We start from the raw sequence: 22,216 nt of genomic DNA, 5'->3' as shown, positions 1-22,216 counted from the left end.
CCATGGGACCCTAAGTTCCGTCAAAAAGCTTACACGCCCACCCTTAAGGGCCTTCCGGAATCCGCCCAACAGGGAGCATAGAGAGCGGAAAAACGGCTGAAAAAAGTGTGTCGACGCTCCAAGGATATAATTTGAAGAATTTTGAAGCTCTGTTGTTTTATCTGAAATAAATCTATTCCTTCGAAAATGGTCCTGATACTTTTTATAAAAACCATCTATTCCTGTAAAATTTCTGGTTTTGTTTTGAACGGCTCGTAAACATGGTCATTGAAAGAAGATGATAGGAAAAGATTGGAAGCTTTAAACTGTAGAGGTGGAGAAGGATGGAAAAGGTGGGGTGGACAGATGGAAAAACGAACGAGGAATTGCTAGGCGTGACGGGGGAGGTTAGGGGTTAGGGATAACAGAGGCAGGAAGAATGGATTCAGAGCTCTCCGAAATCAAATCGCATTTGTCCTAGGCATCTCCAAAGTCGCGTGTCCGAAGAAACGACGACAAAAAAACTCCTAATATACGAGTACGTCTTATTATTTACAAGGCTTTTTATTTACGTACCCCGTACGTAGATAAAAAGGCTTATAAATGTTATTGAAATCGGATTGAAAATGAACGGATCACTTCGTCCGGCGACGCCGGCCAAAGACGCTAGTGTGCATGGGATAATGAAGACTTTAATAGAGGGGAGAATGTAAGGTAAACGAGGAAGGGGCAAAACTAGGATAGGGAATTAGGATGGAATGAAAGGAGGGGGGAAGTATACGGAGGGGCTTGTTGTAGAGTAGGGTGTGGCATTATGTTTTGTTGGGAGAGTTAAGATATTTGATAGCTTGTTTCTATCCAAAAGCTACCTTATATGGTACCTATAGTAATTATATATATATATATAATATATATATATATACAAATATATGAAATGCATCCATATATATATATATATATATATATATATAGTATGAATTGTATGCATGTATATAGGGGTAGGAAATCTAAAATTTTAAAGCGGATGCGAATCTATAAGTCGACCAACCCGTAAAAATTTCGTTCACTCTGCCATGAGCTAAAAACCCGTCGAAGAGCAGATTTTTTTCTCTTGCCTCCTTCCCTGAAGCCGAATCATCTTTCAGTATAAATGAGGCTTCTAGAAGGAGGGACAGTTCAGAAGCCGCGAGCAGACGGGCGAAAAGGGAAAAAATAAACTTTCTGATAAAAGTGAGACATTTTTCACCCTTCCACTGGTTCCTCAACGTGCCCTGATTCATCGCCTTACAAGTCTGTCACGTGGCACACCCCACGTCCGCCGAAAAAATACCAAGCAGTAACGACTTCAGTCAAAGTCTTTCTCAAACTGTCCCGATGTCCTAAGTAAGTATATCATGGTTAACGTAGGCGTTATCGAACTTCGGGTGAGCCAATATTACTTTTCGTAAAGAAATATTCCTAAGAAGAGACCAACCAAAATGCTTATAAAGTTGCCATTTCTTTCCAAAAGTTTGCTCCCTTTTTCCACTAAAGTTTAGCGTAGCAAAACGTAATAATCTAAAAATTTCGACGCACGTGCGAAATAATTCACCGAGCCACGAAATTCTGCATACGACTTTCCAGTGGGCGAAAAGAGCGCTTTAATTAAAACGAATCTAATTAGCTTAAGCCTATTCTTACCTAAAAGATGACCCGATGTTAATTCCTTGCCATCTTTACTCTATATCGTAGTGATTTAGTGATAGTAATTAATAACGGTAAATGTTAACGAAGAATAGTAACTTGAAAAGTTTTTTCAAACAGTACACTTACATTGTTTTGTAAGTGACGATAAAATATCTGATGGTTACCCAATTTTGCAACTTTTTAAATTACCGGAATATCAAATACATTCATCCAAAACTTCCATTATCCTTTTTATATTGTTTTCGCCGATATTATACATTGTAAATATATGGGCTTCTTTCAAAATAATGCCCTTAGAAAATTTTCAATGATTATATTATAACATTATTTATTCAACAACTTAATTAATGACTATGATTGGAACTTCGCTGAGGAAATGTAGATTTATGTTAATGAATTTATGGTTGTGATAATATACATTGTACCTTACAATCATGCAGAGTTAGTTTTAGGGCAACTCCGAAAATGATGCGAAAATAATGTGGTGTAAAAAAAACCTAAAAAGTACAATAATTTTTGTCACACTACCCTCTTCTCGCGATAATGATTTCTGCATTATGTTGCTCCGAATAAAACTATTTCAGATTCCCTCTTTCCCTTCTGCGGGGCCAAGTAACCTCAATTATACAATATGTATCCTTGAACACACAACGCTCCTGCATTCATGGGTGGAGGTAAGTGGGAGGCTAAAGGAGGTAGGTTTTCACCTTAAATGTTTGGGAAAAGGACATTATCATGATGATACGGGCGTTTTTAATTAAGTACACATTTATAAGTTTAAATTTTATGAAAAATCTTATGAAAAATAATGTATACTATAGTTTTTCGCTGTCTGCATTTTAAAATTTGATAGTTTTACTCGATGACTAATTTTTAAGTTTAAGGTTAATTGATTGAAGTGAAATATTCATGTATTACATTAACTATTTTCATTTAAATTCATGATCTAGTTGGAAGATATCATTGATGAAAAAAGCAATGCAAATAGCTCATAGTTACTCATGTTCTTACAAATCGAACAGTGAAATGTAAACTTTGCGAGAGCTAAGGAGGAATTAATAGCCTCTTCCTCAGTAAATTTACGGCATCTTTAATTGACAACATTATGAATGTTTATAAATGTGAAATCACTTCTTACCAGGTTAAGCGGGTCCTAGGAGCTGGATCTTATAAAATCCTAGCTTGCTTGCAAGACGTTTCGTTGAAATTTGCTTGTGAGAGATCGGTTTGGAAGGCATGAGTATGCGTGGATTTAGGAGATACCGTATCAAGAGCTTATGGACCAAGGCGCAGGTGGTAGCCGTGCTTTATTACGTTTTGCTTAAGTGCGTATGGAGTCGCGACAGTCGGAGGCCGTCCCGAATTAAATCGCGACGGTGTACACGCAGGGATGCGAGCTTCAATTTTCGCGGTATGCACACCCGAATGCAAAAGATGACATCAAAGTCCTAAGTCCGCAGTACCCCTTCCTAAGAGCGACGTGGTACCAGGCGTTGTTTGAGTACCAAAATTTACACAACAATGTGTACACCTTTATAAGTATTTCAATGATCATTGAAAAATGTGGTAGAAATTGCATGCGCTTAGATGTCTCAAATTTAAAAACAAAATGAAAGGGTGAAATGGAGAAAGGGAAAACTTCAGTAGAGAGAGGTTCCTTTCGCAACGGTGCAGACGTTCTGCCATCACACTTCACGTGATGCGGCTTCCAAATCTTTACTTCCGCTCCACTCTTACTGCCAGAAAGCTTTCACTTCTCCATTTATACCTGTGTCAGTGTTTTTTGGGAAGGAAAACTCCAAGGGACTCCCCCATAACCATCCGTAATCCCCGAAGCGGTATTTCTTGAGAAAGGGTGGCAAGTGATGAAGTATTTCCTTTTTTTCCAATGTCAGCCCAAATACCCATCACTTTCCGCTCTTACGACTTCAAAAAAAATCTCCTTTGGGTTCTATAAGGCAATGGGAAGAGAAGTTCAAGGTTTACCCTGATTTCAAATATGTGAGATATGGAAGCGTCAAAGTTCGAAAACCCAAACGAATAATTGCTATATTGCTTACCTGGAGGAATAACGATTGGGAGAAGAGGAAAAAGGTAACAATTAATCGTTGCAGCAGTTCCAAACCGGAAATTATGGAAAGAAGCGTGTTTCGGAGGTGGGCATGCAAGATTAATTGCATTAGGCGAGGCGGTTGCTGATGCTATATGCATAAGGGGGCGATACATTGACCGATGAAAAGGTCTGAACCATGTGTAGAATTGAGGAGGCAAATGGGCTTGCTTGAGGGCTAATTGGAGCCGAAGAGGGGGGAGAGTGATTTGAAGAGATGTGGACTGAGAAGAGAATGCTGCATGTTTTGCCATTCGAGTGATGGCGAGGAGTTCGAGGACTTGTACGCAGTTGTGCGGGATTTCAAGGGGATTTTGGATATAATACATGCGAGCGATACATGAAAGTGACCTATTCGCAATTCAACAATAGGTTTGGGGTAGTTTTGATGCTGGTTCCCTGGGTAACATGTTCGTCGAAGGTTTTGAGAAGCCGTTTGCCTGGGAAGTATCGGTGCAGATGAAAGAATATTGCGTTCCTAACTGGGTTAAATAAAAGCGGTAAGAAACTAAGACCCGCTTTTACAATGTCTCACTAAATTAAATCGTTAGTTTATGTTAGCACTAACTTAACGTGGAGATTCCCGAAAATGCAATTTTATAAACAAATAATATTGATCATTAGTAAATGAGGACTTACTACCGTAACCGTTGTACTATCGTCCATCAATTTTTTAGCCGTTAGAAAACTAGTTTTGAACTTGAACCAGCGATCATCAAACTGAGGGTTTTCGTCTTAACTGGAGGTTAAAGTTAAACTTCAGTTTCACCAGGCATTACAAAACCTGGCCTATGCATAAGAACTGGATTCTAACGGCACCATTTACAGATATGCCCATGTTATATACCAAGCACCCTGGTGACAACTTACTTCATTATCAGGAGGTTTATTAAGTGAAGATCTACGGCTCTCTTCAAACACGACCAAGGTGCGGGAAGGATACATTAAAATAATGGCACCCAATGATGTGTAACGTCATCACAATTGTTTATATAATTTATAAATGATGTTTTCGTGGATTGAGGGGAGAAAGAAGGGGTGGGGTTGTTTATGGGACGAATGCTTAGAAATGTTACGCGAGCAAATATTGTGATAAGAATTATGGCAACTTGGTGATTTTATTCAACGTGCATCTTTAAAAAGCCCTTCAATAGACTACAAAGTCATCTTGATACTTTTAGGGCACTCAACAGACTCGATTGTTAAATAGTTGTTGATTGCTGATTTATCCACGCAAAGGTAGCAAGTGGAAAAGGCTGAAAAATCCCTTTAGATACTTCTTTATATCAAACTATTTTTTGTAGCCGAGTACTGTGCTAGCGGCAAAAATATTTGATAGTATCGGAACAAGTGAATATTTACCTTTAGCTATTTGAACTCCATAAAAGAAATATTTCATTAGCATTGTGTAAATCATCACGAACAAGCGTACCAATTTCGTAATTCAAGGACAATTTATTGGACAATATGCATATATATTGAACCATGGATGAGAGGCATGTCCTCGTGACATCAACATGCTACTACGAAACAGTGATTTAACGCGACAGATATGCCGTCAAACGGAATATCTAGAAGCACTTCTTCCTCTTGCTCAGTTTTCTTAAACCTTAGGTGGTATTGATGGCTATTCTAACAATTGCATTTAGTATCAGAATATCAGATGGTCAATTTCTATCCGAATCTTCCTGATTTTCAATTATTTCCAAGTAAAATAGAATTTTGTCTTTGTATATTCAATAAGAGCTTCCATGATTTGTATTTAATAACAGTTTAATAAAAATAAGTTAGGAGATGTATTTAGGACTCTCGACTCGATAAAAATTTCCGGTTCCAAGTACCGAATAGTTTAAGAACAGTACAGGTAAGAGTAACAGGTTACATATACAATTAGTTATCATCTGGAGAGAAAGACAGCATTAAGGAGGATTATTTATCATAATTATAATATGCTCCTAATGACAGAGACGAAGATTATCACAATTTTCCTTAGGATAAAGATTTTTTTCCGACTAGTTTCGATGTACTATATCATTTTTAAGTGACTGTAGTGGATGTAGTACGTCGAAATTAGCCGGATATAAACCTTCATTAAGTGGAAAATTGTATTAGTCTTTATCACTGTTATTGTGCAACATTTCTACCACATCACACCTGAATCATAAATTTGTAATATGCTTCTCCTTCAATGAAAATAGTCCTGAAGATAACATTTTTAACAATGTGCAGTCAGTATACTGAAAAATTATTGTGAAAACCAATAAATTTAATTATGCCCTGGTTATTTAAAGAATTAAACCAATGAAGAGCGATTTCTTTGCTTAGTGGGCGTTCAATTGTTGACCGTAGAGCCTGGGTTCAAATCTGTGTTATGCTCTGGGCACCCGCGGCTTCTTACCAGCTGCGTGAGTTTTCGAGGACCACTCTTTTCGGGAAACCACAGGTGGCGAAGTGAAAGTAACTGGGTCCACCTCAGACGAAATAAACAAAAGGCAAAAAAAAAATAAAAGGCAAATGTGACTCCCATCTATTAAACCAACCATTGGGTTCATAACTGTGGTTTTTTTCGTATCATTGAAGGACAAGCTTTCTGATCGAGACTTCACAGATGAATATTTACTACCACAGTACTCGATTCGGATGTTGGTTTTGATAGAGCTCAAATCGAATTAAGCCTTTGACGTGTGAAATTCACACATTCAGGTTTGGCGGGTTAGTTCCCTTTCCTGTGTCTCCAGCGGTTTACCACAAATTTCGGGTATCCAGAAAATTGCATGGATTTTGATCGATTTTTCCCAAAGACATGGTAAGAGTAATGCCAATCAGGCGTAACTTATATTTATTTCTCATGTAAGCTACTCATTACGGTGGTTAACCCGCTCGCGTTTCAAATCTGACAGTGAGGTCATCAATACTACCTTGATCAAAAAGTTCCCGGAATAACCACCGTGTGGCGCTCCCATCGTTCCGATTTGAGTTCTGTTTTTTTTGTTAAATTGGTACATCTGTTGTTGACATTCCCTTTAAATCTTAGTGTCATAACTTGACATTTGCAAAAGTTACGTAGCCAAGAGTACATATATCTCTGTGTGTGTTGGCGATTTTTTACAATTGCAGAAATGGATTTAAATTTGTAACAACGAACTTGTATTAAATTTTGCGTAAAAACCGGATTTAGTGGCGCACGGACGTTGGAAATGTTGGAAAAGTGTTTCGGCAACGATTCTCTAAAAAAAACGGTCGTTTACCAGTGGCACGAGCGGTTCAGAAGTGGTCGTGAGTCAATCGAAGATGATGAACGCAGTGGCAGACCATCGACATCGAAAGTCGGTGAAAAAATTGATAAAGTAAAAGAAATGTTGGTCAATAACCGCAAATTAACCATCAGAGAAATAGCGGAGGACTTGAACATTGCCTATGGATCCGCCCAAGACATTGTGGTTAATGATTTGGGTTTCCGTCGTGTAGCAGCAAAGTTGGTGCCAAAAGACCTCAATTTCATGCAAAAAAGAGACCGTGTTGACGTCGCAAAAGACATGATTTGCGAGGCTGAATCCGATCCCACATTCATCAAAAGGATCATTACTGGAGACGAGACGTGGGTTTATGAGTACGACACGCAATCCAGACATCAGGCAAGTGAATGGCGTTCACCAAATGAGCCGAGACCAAAAAAACCACGTCGTTTTCAGTCAAAAAAGAAGGCAATGCTGACGGTTTTCATGGATTACAACGGTGTAGTGCATCATGAATTTTTGCCAGAAGGCCAGACAGTAAACAAAGAGTATTATTTGGGCGTTATGAGACGTTTGCGTGAAGCAATTCGCCGAAAGAGACTAGAAATGTGGGCAGAAAACTCGTGGATTTTGCACCATGATAACGCACCGTCGCACAGTGCTATCATTATTCGTAATTTTTTGACGAAAAATGCAACAAATACCATCCAACAGCCACCGAATTCACCTGATTTGGCTCCCTGTGACTTCTTTCTGTTCAATCGAGTTAAAAAACCATTACGGGGAACGCGTTTTAGCAGCCGAGAGGAAGTAATGGAAAAATCGCAGGAAGCACTGATGGACATACCGAAAACCGAATATAAAAAATGTTTCGAGGATTGGATCAAGCGCTGGCATAAGTGTGTTGCAGTCGATGGGGATTACTTTGAAGGGGACAATATAGATTTAGATGAATAAACTTGTATTTTTAATTTTCTGAATAAATTCCGGGAAATTTTTGATCAAGGTAGTATTCCGTGTGCTCCAGAGGAAATGGTTCGTTGCGGTCGGAATTAGCACTCAATGACAATATTCAAATGTGTAATAATTACGGCTGAGAATTACCCATAGAGTTCTGAATTTTGCAATGCTATTCCTTGCTTAAACTTATCGTCAACCACCTTAGGTAAATATCCAGTCATAAAGATAAAGTACCATTAGCTAACGACCTAAATGCAATTCAAAAGTGGTGCGAGACATGGGAGCTAAAATTAATTTTGAATTAATGTGTTTCGATAAATTTGAGGAGGGATAGTACTTCACCATGCAACACGCTATGCAGGGAACCAACATTACACACGTGGAATAGGTAAAATACTTGGGTGTAACGGTTACCACAGATATGTCCTGGGGAAAACACATTCGTGAAATTTGCGGAATAGCTTATAAAAAGTTATGATTCATGAAAAGAATACTTGGGAATTGTACTGAAAGGGTCAAAGAGCTTTGTTATTGAAAGTAGGCCTAAATACAGGATATATTTACTAAGTAAATTTGGGGCAGGTTACTTATCTGAGGATTTTTAGGGCATATTACAGGCCCCCAGTTACTATCGTAGATCAGATCACCGGGGAGATCAGACAGGGAGATTTGACCTTGCACCCTCGCCACACGCTCTTACGACGGTTTGCGGGGTATTGAGTGAATGTAGGTGTAATCATCACGCAATAACTACTCCAAAATGTACAATATGATAGCTGCTGATTTCAAACTTGAGGAATGTAATAGAATATGATAAAATGAAATAATATCCGTTGTCTTATTTTTGAGCTGAAAAATTGTAACCTGCACAAAACTTTATTGTTCGTATAGTCTTCTGTCGACATTAATTTACCAATAAAAACATAAAATATCTTAAAAATACGTTAATAAATAAAGTTTTGAAATGTTTTAACATACTGTATATAATTGGACAAAATGTGAGTGCAAGAATTGAATATGATAACAATCTGCGGTAATGAATAAATTTCTGTGGAAAGCGTTACATTATATGGAAAACGTAATGATATCCAACCCCCAGAGTTTATTTTCAAAACAACCTTTGACCGATCATATTTCAATAATCAGCACCGGTGCAAATTATAGTTTTCCCATTTCTATGGAAAATACTTTTCATCAATTTTTGAGGAGATTATGAGTTATTTTTTTCCTCAATAATTTCAATCGAAATATGAAATCGACTCGTCATAATAAACCTTACAAAATGCAAAAAACACATAATAAATATCAAAATCGGCCATAATAAGTCATGTATATGTGGCAAAGCTCTTTCTATGATCCAATTTAATACTGCTTACCCTAATTTGGAGAGAAGTGAATTCCTTTCAATCACTAATGTAGGTCTCACCTCATTAAGTGGTTACCTTAATATCCCCAATTACGTACATATTACAAGGCTGAAAAACTTTTCCACCAGCCTCGCATTGTCAAGGCCTAGTACCTTATGATTTCAAAATCTTACGCTCACTTTCCACTGAAATGACCTATGGCTCTTCCATGGCACATTAAATTGGTTTTGAATACGGAAGTTGACACATATCACGTTTTCGTAAGTATTATCTAACGTATGAGAAACGCGCAACGAATTGATTTGCACCCCCAACATTCCTCACACTCACCTATTTGCATTATGATGCCCCGATGGCCAACATGGATGCCGGCTAATTCTCCGGTGTGTCAAATGCAAGCACATCTCACCTTTGAAGGATATTCTGCTGAGAGTGAAATTCAAGGGCTGCACGTCTACAAATTTCAGAGTATCACACGAGCTGATTTATTAATATGCTCTTTGGGTATTTGCAAGAATACAATTAAAATTGCAAATGGTTACAGGTAATATTCATCTTAATACCGGTATCTCCTCGTAAGGTCCGCAAGTGCATTCCATTACGAAAATCACCGGAGTGCTTTTCTTTCATAGCGGAATCGACGGACAAATTTATATGTTCTAGTGCACGCGAACTGAAATAGGTAGGTGAGGTGAAAAAAGTGAAAACCCCGATTCCCTGGTGAGTTTCGGGAAGTTATGACAGCTGTTGTTAAGAGAGTTGTGGCGATTGGTGAGGGGGGAGGAGTGGGCGGGAAGGAAGAAGAACGGAAGGGCACGCGGGAGAAGGGAAAGGAATTTTTTATTACGGAAAAAATGGGATCGAATAACGGGCATAGAGGAAAAAGAGAAATTGAGTGAAATAGATCGGAGACAGTCTGAGATGATTCAGAGGGAGATTGGAGAGATACTTTCTTCACTGAAACAATGGTGAACGCTCTCTGCCGAAAGGAAAGAGAAAAATGGAAAGAGGGAGAGAAAGACCATTGACAGTAGCACACCCGAGAGATTTCAACTTCCCCGTGGAAGCCTCTGGATGCGAAGGAAAACATTCTGTCCGTCGGAGAGATATATTCCTCAATACTTCCTTAACATGCCACTCAAAGGCACATAGAAGTACGAAGATGATAAAAGTGCCGACTAAAATGAGAAAAAAATTGAAATAAAAGAAAGAGAACGGGAAATTGGAATTATGACAACTCTAATGTAGTGGGAAAATTGTGTGCAGTAATAATAAATCAGCAGTAACAGATATTTTGTGAGTAAATTTAAAATCATAGAATATTTTACTGGAAGGGTTGATTTCTATAGTTTTGGATTTCAAAATATATACTATTTGATAGAAAAGGATAAACTAAATTCGTACCTCCCCTTTTGCACTAGTGTAAAATGCAATTTCAGTAATAAATTCAAAACCACTCCGGGGTAGCATAAGAGAAATGGTGCTTGATTGGCTGGTTGATATTTTTTATTCTTTAGAATGATTCAATATTTGTAGTGTATATAAATAATTCATTCCTAGGCTAAGGAAGCAAAGGGAGATTTTATAGATACGAGGTTAATACTAAGCACTGGCACTTAAAATCCTGACACAAAAAATATGAAAAATCACAGAACCACAATTAGTCCGTAAGTGATGCAGCTTCCGATTCAGATAGCTAGAAAGGACACCGTCAGTAATCGATAAGCTTTCGATATATACTGAGGATAAAAAATATTAAGGTCCTTTGAATTATTGTTAACCGCGAATAATTTGCTATATTTGCCGTATGTTTCCCATGAATGTTACAGAACATTTGCAATAAAACTTCTATAGTGACCACAGCCAAATATTTTCATGCATGCATTACTTACGTCGAGTAGTAGTAGTAGTTTTGAGGGGAGGCGACCGACAGCTAAGGTCATTTGCGCCATAGGGGATGGATAGGAAAGGATGAAGGGTGGAGAGAAACCCGGCGTCGGCATTAGCCTACTCTTTACGAAAGGCGCCAAGGGGTCCGCAGTTTAACGTCCCATCCGACGGACGGCGTACTCACTCAAAGTGCCCTCCACAAAGCACCTCAAGTAGGGATCGAGATACCTCTGAAAAATATTCAACACCGCCGGGATTTGAACCCGCGCCCTCATGGTGGGAAGCCAGTACGTTAGCCCCCGCACCATCTCGATCCCCACTTACGTCGAAAAACGATTCCAAACATGCCAGCGGGTTTTTTTTTGAGTCCCGACTTCTATTATTTTTGCAATCTCTTAGTAATATACATCGACAGTTGCACACATACTTGGGTAATGCGTGCGTGGACAAAGTCTATGCTTCAATACCATTTGCGAATGAAAATGCACGGCGTCGCCCTGGATTAAAGAAGCGTGTTTTGATGAAACGGCGCGCAGGAATGCTTTGACGCGACATGGACATAATTATCCTGCTAAGGTGGATGACATAGAGGGGATGAAATAATGCGAAAGTATAAAAATGTTTTGGAGACGCAGAGTAAGATACATATAATGTACGAAACGTCGAGAAAAAACAAAGGGCAGGTGTGTCGGCGTATATCCTTCGAAGGCTAGGGGAGCACGCGTGTTCATACATTAAGTTTACGGATATTCGTCGCTCATAATAATGAATACTTAGAAGCATGATTTATTAGATGGAAAAAATACATAAACGAAAGTGTAAGAGGGATGCCAGAAGAATGGCATAATTCTGAGATGCATAAAAACAGAAAGAAACGCGAGGATCAAAATAACTCGAGAGGCGAGAATAGTATATTGAAATGAAGATGAACAACTGCCGAGTGACAACCATTTCGGGAAGATGAGGAAAACATCATTCCGCGTTAAAGGAATCAATATTTATTGGCAACGAACCGCTTATCTTCTTCATATCTTCCATGCCGCGTTAGTGAGCATACATGTGTAAGAATTTTCCCGAATTTCGTACGACATTTTGCTTATTCCATCCCCCGCACTCAACCGTTCCCATTTCTCTCGGCTTACCCTTCCCACTAAATCTTCAACCACCACCTCCTTCCCATCTCTTGACCCCCCTTGAGTTGAAACCTCATAATCCATTTAATACGCGACTTGAATTATTTCTGAAAATGCTACGTGACGGTGAAACATGCTGAAGTATTCCTTGGAACACTCAGTTTGGTATATTTAAAATTCGTCCTTTAAATGAAATGGGAAATGTAGCGTTCTCAATCATCAACTTATTACATTCTCTTAATTGACGTCAGCGTAATGAATCAAATAAGTCGTTTCTCTAATATTGTGTGTCCGAAAATTAAAATCAAGGAAAAATAACTTCTCTAAAGAATCTCTTCCGTTGGCTAATTTCCTTCGTAATTCTCTACAAATTGCTTTTTTCTTACTTACGCCCGGGAAATTAATGTGGGATTTTGGGGTATCCCCACTTCCATTTCATCTTACAGCAATTAGAGATTAAGCTTCATACCATTGGCATTCAAGAATTATCATTCGTCGCACTTATCACGCAAAATTAATTTTAAAAAAGTACCTCTTGACTCCACTATAAACCCAATTTACTCGAAAACAATTGAGGCACTAATAAAAAAGAAAGAGGAAGATCCTTTCTAGCGGAATATTTTCCAAAACTTTTTACTTAATGAATCAATAATTAGTTTATACATTTTTTTATAAATTGATCTTTATCACGAGAGGTTCAGATTCGAAAAGTTAACAAATTTTTTGTGAAATATTATTCGCATGATATATTTTTGAGCTGCTGCTTGCAATTTCAAATAATTCACAAAATATCTGAAGGATTCACCAGAATAATTCACTCAAAAATCCATCAAATTTATAGACTATCTAATAATTGACAATGCAAATAATTTATAAGCGTCTAGTTATCGTAAATTAATATTTGCAACTAAATTTGGTAAAAAACAATTCATCTAAAAATCTTGAAACAACGCTTTCGCAAATTTAGTTCTTGAATTGATGAATTTCATAAAATCCACCTCTATATCAATAAAAACCACGATGAAGTGTGTGTTGCTTTTATTGTAATCAAAATTTAATAGCTGCTCATACAAAAAATTAAACGACTTAATATCACCAAATTAAAACCACATTAATTAATACTTTCTTAGCCGAATTATTCATCCATTTGAACACATATCATGGAAATATAAAAATCATTAACTAATAAGGACGTAGACGCTAACGAAAAATGGTCGAAATGAGCCCACCTAATGCGGAGCCAAAATCAAATGTCATGGCACAATAATTACTTAAAGTTAATAAATATTTATCTTCACTCTTATTGGAACAGACTTCGTACGCGAATTTGTATTTCCTTAGTTTGTATCTTTCTTTTTGACTGGCCATGTGTAACAACCATCCACGTATGCCACCACAGAGCCCAAATCATTCATAAAATCCACCATTACATCAAACGAATATTATCAGAAACCAATTGATATACAGGATTGTATGACATTACAGATGACAACATACTTACAACTAAAAAAATTAATTGAAAAATAATTTAATGTGCCATTTAGGAAAAATAATAGAGAGAGGCAACCTTAATATATTATTAGTACAAAGATTCTAAGGATCTCATTGAATCCTGCAAGGTCTTTTCTTCAGCGATGCTTGGAAAATTAATGCCCTATTACCAATTCATTTCCTAGTTTATGATGAAACGTTTCCGAAAAAAGAAAATAAGAGAATAGTCACGAATGCCTTTCTGCAACGGTAATTAAAACCTACCAAAGAATGGTATACGGTCTCATTTAACAGCATGATAACCCATTAAAAAATAATTGGAAATCAAGAATAAAAAAATAAAGCTAGAAGGATAAATCTCAGCTGTCAACTGGATATACTTAAATGAGTTCATGTAGCTAAATCAATACATTTGTAATATTTTAAATTAAGAGTCAATAGACTAAAGACTATACCAAAGAATAGACTATAACAAAGGAGCCCATAAATAATGCAAAGTTCAACTTGCAAAAAGGTGAGAGAATATTGCTGGAATTTATTTAAAGCTTGTCTGCTGAAATTAAACATCTAAATGAGAAATATATGCAGACATGTTTATTGAAAATTGACCTTAAGATTAATTTAAAATCAGTTTTTTCATTATTAAAAAGGGATTACAAAATACGAATAAGAAAACGATTAGTGTATATTATTCGAAGTCAATTCTAAAAATGAAAGCCAAGGTAAATATCAATGAAGCACCTGCGTGCTAAGGGCTACTCTTTACTCCCTCTACTCTTCATTCCCTCTAAATTTACTTTAATACTGCACAAAGTTTTAGGAGTTCAATACTTACAACACCGTAACTTCCATTAAAAAAATATATATTTTGCTCCATTGTGAAGATTTCACAAAACACGACTCACCTAAAAGAGAAAAGATACAATGTTAATAAAAGGAAACCCAAAATATCAATAATCTGAAATATATACGAGTACAATCAAAGAAAGGCGGAAAAAGTCATTTTTACATGAGACATATATTTTGCAAATTTTATGAAAAAAAGGGTAAAAATAAATAAATAAAAGATCTAATGATTGAACGCCTTAGTCAGCATTCCCCATTTGATCATTATTTAATCAGGCATTCCTCAAGAGGTATTTGCTTCTCAAAAGGATTTTGCACCCTCAATAAAGTCAAATATTTCTTTAGAAAACCAAACATCTTTCTCAATCCAATTGGTAACACAAAACAATATTACAGACATTTCAGTTGACAAAACATCTCTCAGGTGATCAACTATTATTAATGTTGTGTTTGATATTGTTTAAATATATTTGCTTCTAAAACGAAATAATGTGACAACACAGAAAAATATAACTAATTTACGTATTCAAAATAACTTGATGATACTTTCACTGTGGGCGTGTGTTGCTTCAGCTCTCGTTCCCGCACTGTCTAGATCATGGGTGGACAACAGGTTTGACTGAAAGTGTAGTTTTTCACAGGGGCATACGCATATAAATGTTTGTGTGTCTATGTATATATATATATTTTTTTAAGGTAATCCACCGGTTAAGGTAGGTTTTTGGATGGACACAACTACCAAACAAACATTTTATTACTCCTAACAAAACACAATATCCATCATCCTACTCTATATCAGGTCCCTCTTCATCTCTGAGTACTTTTTGCCTAGCGCAATTCTTCTCCTTACGTCCTTACTACTTTGACCGTGTGGGTCCAAAACACTACCGAGATACGTAAACTGTTCTACCTGCTCTAGTTTTTGCCCTCCTACTTTAATGTTAAGCTTAGGCTTTTTCTTTCTAGAAAATCGAATAACTTTTGTTTTATTAATATTGATTTTCATCCCATACCCGTCGCACTGAATTTCCAATTCACTCAGCAATGCTTGCAACCCCTTGGCTGACTGACAAACTAAAGCTTGGTCATCAGCAAACCTAACTGATTTTACGAATTCCCCGCCCAGCTTCATTCCTACCTCCAGTTTTTCCCATGCCTCTTTGATCATTTCCTCTGAATACAGGTTGAACAACAACGATGATAATGGGCAACCCTGCCTTACACCTCTTCCTAACACTGCCCATCCGGACTCCCCGTTTCCCACCCGCACCTGAGCAGTCTGAGACATGTACAGGATGCGGATTAGTCTCCTTTCCCTCTAATCTATTCATATTTTCTGCAATATACTCATTAGTTTTTCCCAATTCACTCTATCAAACGCTTTTTCGAAATCTACGAAACTGGCAAATACCTCCTGGTTGTGTTCTATATTCCTCTCGATTAATAATCTCATTACTGCAATGGCATCACGCGTACCTCTCCCCTTCCTAAACCCAAACTGATCATCCCCTAAGTAATCATTTGCCCTACTCTCTATCCTTTTGTTTATGATCCTAAGAACAACTTTAGCTGCGTGGGATATCAAACTAATTGTCCTATAGTCCTCACATGACGTGGCCTTTACCTTTTTCGGAATAGGAACTAAAACTGACCTCAAAAAGTCTTCCGGCCAGATTCCTTCCTCGTAAATACTACGGATCAGCCCATATAGCCTCTTCCTCTCACATTTTCCTAAACATTTCAATTGTTCCGCGGGAATATTATCCACCCCCACGCCCTTATTTAGTTTCATCTCCCTTAATGCCCTTCCTATCTCATCGCCGAGTATGACTGGACCTAAGCTGTCTTCCTTTACGTCATATTCTTTTTCGATGTCCAACTTTGTTGGTTGAAGTTCTTTACCATACATTTCTTCTATATACTCCTTCCATCTCTCTTGTACCTTTCCAGCGTCAACTATTACCTTACCCGCCTTATCTCTAACTGTTAGCATAGGTCTTCCTTTCTTACTTCCCGATAACGGTTTAACTTTGCTGTACAGCGCACCGATTTCACCCTTCCTCTGCAAACTTTCCATATCCTCGCACTGCGTCTTCCACCATGCTTCCTTTGCTTTATTTGTTGCCCGCCTCAATTTATTGTTCAATTCTTTGTACTTCATTTTGCCTAATTCTGTATTTACATTCTTCCATTTTCGCCGCTCATCCATCTTTGTAATCATCTCATCCGTGATCCATGGTTTCCTAGTCCTTTTAGTTTTAACGGTTCCAATAGTGTCTTTTGCGGCTGTAGACAACCCCTTCTTGATCATTTCCCATTTTTCTTCGATAGTACTAAGCCCTTTACCATGCTCCATTATTTCCTCTACCACCTCTTGGTACTCCTTTTTCAAACCATTCAATGGTTCTACATTCCATTTTCTAACTCGCTGCCCCCGCCTTATCTCTTTGAAACGGACGCTAATTTTCATAACCACTAAATTGTGGTCAGAGTCCGCATCCGCTCCCGGGAAGCTGTGTGAATTTATCACGCTGTTCCTGTGTCTAACCAGGATATAATCTAGGAGATACCTTTCTGTGTCACCTGGCATTTTCCATGTATACCTGCGTCTTTTGTGGTGTCTAAACCAAGTGTTGGTGATGACTAGCCCCTGTCTCTTGCAGAACTCAACTGTTTTCCCCTGCGGTCATTCCTCGTGCCTAAACCGTATTCCACCACCTCACCACCATCTCTTCCTTCGCCTACCGTCGCATTCCAATCCCCTATCACTATCAAATGTTTCCCTGCAGGAACACACGCGATTATGTCCTCTAACTGATCGTATATCCTATTGACCTCTTCTTCCTTATGGATGCTCGGTGGCATGTATACATGAATAATAACCAAGACCGTCGGTTCTACTTTTATCTCTTTTAGTAATAATCTATCTGTTACCTGCTCTATTTTGACTACGCTTCTTCCTACTTCTTTCTTTAATACTATGGCAACCCCTCGTTGGCTCTCGTCCCCACCGCTGTATATTATTCTATACTGATCACTCCAGTAATACCCGCTATCTTTCCATCTCACCTCGCATAGACCTAAAGTATGTATATTTCCCCTTTCCATCTCTCGCTTAACATTCTCCAATTTTTCTGTCCTCATCATTGTCCTAACATTCCACGTTCCTATTCTAACTAGTTTGGTCTTCTTTTCTTTTGTCTTCTGTCCTGCTGCTGCTGGTTTTTCGCTGCAAGGTTTTCGTGGGATGACGACCGCGGAAGCCCATCCTTCCCCGCTACCGGGCACGACACACGGCCGATTGGGCTGAGCCCCGTAGTTGCCAGGACTTAAAATCTCTGTATAGGCCATCACATTTTTCTTGGGAATGATAATTGAGGTGGTTTCCCGTTGCCTTCCTCAATAGTGTTTTTAACGTGACACCATCACTTACTGGCCGCCCCACTGGGGTCAGACGGCATTGCAGCCGCCTCACTGAGGAACAGACGCTGCGTGGACTACCTTTCGTCTGGCTCCTAACCTTCGACCTATCTGGCATGGGTGACCCTACCAGGAGCAATTATTATTACTCCCGCCAGCACAGCTCTAGGGGCCATCGGAACGCACAAGCCCTTCCACCACGTCAAGGTTGTAGTCCGGGGAGGGCATTCCAGATATATATATATATTTTTTTAGCATTACAATCCTAGAATTGGTGTACTGCAGCCCTCCATTCCTTCCTATCCCATGCCAGCTCCTTCACTTCCCTATGGCTCTTCTTCCCCGTATCCTTCTTCACTTGCCCCAGATACTTGTCTCTTGGTCTTCCTCGGGGGGCTTTTCCTTCAATTTTTCCTTCCATTATACTTCCCACGTAACTGTTGTGCCTCATTACGTCGCCGACCCACCTTGTTCTTCTTTGGCGTATGGCGTTCCACAGAGTCCTCTCTTCTCCGATTCTTCTGTAGACCTCTTCGTTTCTCACCTTTTCCGTCCATTTGATTTTCAACATCCTCCTCCAGCACCAGGTCTCGAAGGCTTCTATTCTTTTCTGATCCGTTTTTCCAATGGTCCATGCTTCTGATCCGTAGAGGGCCATTGCCCATACGAATGTTTTCACGTGCTGTTTCCTTGTCTCCAGTCTTATGCTCTTCGAGCAGAGTAGAGGCCTTTTAGCCATGAATGCCGTCTAAGCTTGTGCTATTCGACGCTTGATGTCTGACGTGCTTCTCCCATCCCAAGTAATGGTACTTCCCAGGTAGGTGAATGATTCCACTTGTTCCAATCTCTCTCCTTTCAGGCGGACGTCGGCCACTGTTTTCTCTCTTCCGCACACTAGCACCTTAGTTTTCTTCTTATTGATTTTCATGTTGTATTCCAGGAACACTTTTTCAATTTTGCTCAGTGAGTTCTGCAGGTCTGCCTCACATCCTGCTATGATAGAGATGTCATCAGCAAATCGCAACATGTTGATTTCCTCTCCATTCACTTTGATACCTTTTATTCCTTGTTCTTCTATTTCTTTTATCGCTTCTTCCATGTACATATTGAAGAGTGCTGGCGACAGGTTACATTCTTGTCGAACCCCTTTGTTAATTTTTGCTTCTATATTTCTTCCTTCTTGCATGCGTATTGTGGCCACCTGATCCTTGTAGAGCCGATATATGATTCTTCTGTCATTGTAGTCCATTCCCAGCTTTTCCATAGTACTGAACATCTTATTCCACTCTACGTTATCGAATGCCTTCTCCAAGTCTACGAGGGCTATGTACAGTGGTTTTCTCACGTGGATGATTTTCTCTATTAGTAGTCTCATGCATAGTATTGCCTCTCTTGTACCCCTATTCTTCCTAAATCCAAACTGGTTTTCTGACAGGTTTTCTTCGATTTTTCCTTCGACTCTTCTGCCTACTATCCGAGTCAGGACTTAGGAGGCATGTGACACTAGACTCAGTGTTCGGTGCTCCTCACATTTCTCAGCCCTTGCTCTCATCGGTATGGTCACCATTGAGCTCCTCTTGAAATCTTCTGGCAGCTTTCCGGATTCGTAGCAATCTTGGATTATTCCATATAGAACGTCTTGGCCTTTTTCACCAAGTGCTTTGATTACTTCTCCACTGATTTTATCTTCTCCGGGCGCCTTTCCATTCTTCAGGTCTTTCAATGCTCTCTCGAATTCACTTCTCAGTATCCCTGGACCACGGTTGTCTTCCTCCACTTGGTTCTGTTCATCTTTGAATGCTTCTTCTAGAGGTATCGGGTCTCGGTATAGCTCTTCAATGTACTGTTTCCATCTATTGCCGATTTCTCTATCTTCCATCAGCAGTTTTCCATCCGAATCTCTTATGTTTTTACACCTTGGTTTCCTTTCTCCAAAGTGCCTCTTTATTAGGTTGTATGCCGTTGCTGAGTTTCTTCTTCATGTGAGTGAGTGTGTGAGTGACTTCATCATATTTTCGTTCCAGATATATGCAATGCGAAATAAGCTAAATAATGCGTTTCAGAGTAGTAATTTACTTGAAATAGTAGTACGGGAAGAATCGTAATTTAATCATGATATGTCCATTAAATGTAAAGTTAACTACGCTTTATTTAACTGCAGTTAGCATAGATTTTAGACTAATTGTGTGGAGGAAAATTACCCAGGGATATAAATATAAAATCGTAGCTGTTTTCGAGTCGGATAGAAAGAATTTCTGGGAATATTTGGCGCCTTCTTAGACGACAATAAGATTCTATGAAAGTGAAACATACTGAATTTCAATTGGTATTTGAGTTATCATTGACCAAAGCGTGACATAATTAAGTCATTGGGTTATCATATCTCTATTTTAAAGCTTCTTAACCTCAAAAACAAAGGAGAAGCTCGGTGCATTCCTACCCAAATGAATAAAAACCCTTTATGGTATGTAATGATGAGAGCGGTTACCTATTTAATGGTACGAATGCCAACCTAGAGGGAGAATTACTTGCAGACTGTTTCGCCAAATTAATGCCAAAGTTTCCATTCTACCTCATGCCAAGCCCGAAGATTGACAACACACTGCACTATTAGTGGCTTAGGTCAATCGTTTATTCATAGGCGTGTTTCTCTACACCATGTCTGGAGAAGAAACTTTATAAGTATTTCATGAAAACTTTGAAATTCCGCGGTAGTATAAATTAAACGGCGTGGCCGATTCTTTCTACGTGATATAAACTCAACTTACACAGAGGTATTTTAAGAAACGTCGGGAGATGCCGAAACAGTAACTTTTAACGGAGTCATCCGTTAAATGCACATTAAAATGCAACAATTTTGAAGCATCAAAAATAGCCGCCTGGCCCACCACGGTAAAGGCGAATGATTTTTACCCCTCGAAATTATTTCACTGCCATATTCTCGTATTTATCGCCTCCTGGAATGCCAATTTCTTGCATCCGAAGTAATCAGGTATAATTCTAGATAAAATTATTGCGAATATTTGAGATGTGTTCAATAAAATCGTAGTCACAATATAATATCTTGACAAAGAGAATTCAAAAAAACGTAGCCGAGATATAGGGCCAGCGGTATCTTGACCTGCGGAGATAGCTCTTTCGAGCACAGGCACACCGGTGGTTTAAGCGTTACTTGAGTGCGGTAAGATAATCGAACAATTTCAATGTTTTCCATCTGCTACTTAATACTCTCAAGTAAAATTGCAGAGACTATTTTAGACGGGTGCGTTCCCTGTAGTGCCCTTACGACTTTGCGGAACAGCATTTTCTTTTAAGAGAGAAAAGCAAAGAATCGGAAATATATTGCAAAAGAAGGAAAGGAAAATTGCGAGGAGGAAGAAAGACGGAATAAATAAATGTGGAGAAGCCTTAAAGTGTTGAAAACGGAAAACCATGGTAGGATGAAAATGAGGAATGCGACCTGAGAGAGGCATTTTTTGCGCCAAGGAAAAGAAAGGGCGCGTAAGGGGTTGAAAGGTGGTGAGGGATGCGATGAGGGGGGAGGGGGGGAGAGTCATGGGAAGTGGACTGGGGAGAGGAGTTCCCTCCCTCCCATCCCCCGCCCCTTCCTCTGTTCCGCGAGAAGACGTGTCGCGCGGAGTGTAAGAGGACAAAAAATGGAGGAGAGGAAAGCGAGGGGCGCAGAGGGGTGCAGATGCTAGGGTGGAGATCGTTTAATCTCGAGGGAGGGAGGGAAGGGGAGGAAGAAGGAAAGGGGGTAGAAGGGTGGTGGGGAAGGACGTGTGGACGGGAAGGGGAAGAGACGTGCCCCGTAGACACGTGACGATCGACCACCTTCTCATTAAAGACGTGTTATTGGCACAAAGGGGTAGGACGTGCGTCTGAAAGTAGATTTCTAAAAATATTAATTCCCTTCCTGGTCTTTTTTTTAAGGCGCTTGCATGTCCAATAGCCCTGAACTCGCTCGTCTAATGCATTAGGTAATAAACGTAAGAAAATTTCAGAATTAGGATTTTCAGAGCTAGAATCATTATTACCAAAATTAAGTTAAGGAATATGATTATTAAAAATATTGCCCACTCTAAAGAAATCTAACAG

The 22,216-nt window shown here is 38.9% G+C and overlaps 1 protein-coding gene across 1 annotated transcript; it reads right to left on the bottom strand.

Annotated features, from left to right (window-relative positions):
* Positions 1–19,604: 19,604 nt before the first annotated feature.
* On the bottom strand, positions 19,605–19,997 carry LOC139687591 (uncharacterized). Its single transcript, XM_071584810.1, has one exon. The coding sequence runs from the start codon at positions 19,995–19,997 to the stop codon at positions 19,605–19,607; it is 393 nt and encodes a 130-aa protein (XP_071440911.1).
* Between the last annotated feature and the right edge of the window lie 2,219 nt (positions 19,998–22,216).

The sequence above is a fragment of the Hetaerina americana genome, unplaced genomic scaffold (assembly GCF_022747635.1).
Source record: "Hetaerina americana unplaced genomic scaffold, ioHetAmer1.1.p SCAF_2, whole genome shotgun sequence".
NCBI lineage: Eukaryota > Metazoa > Arthropoda > Insecta > Odonata > Calopterygidae > Hetaerina > Hetaerina americana.
Note: the sequence above shows the minus strand (reverse complement) of the source record. Positions and strands in the feature narration are given on the sequence as shown.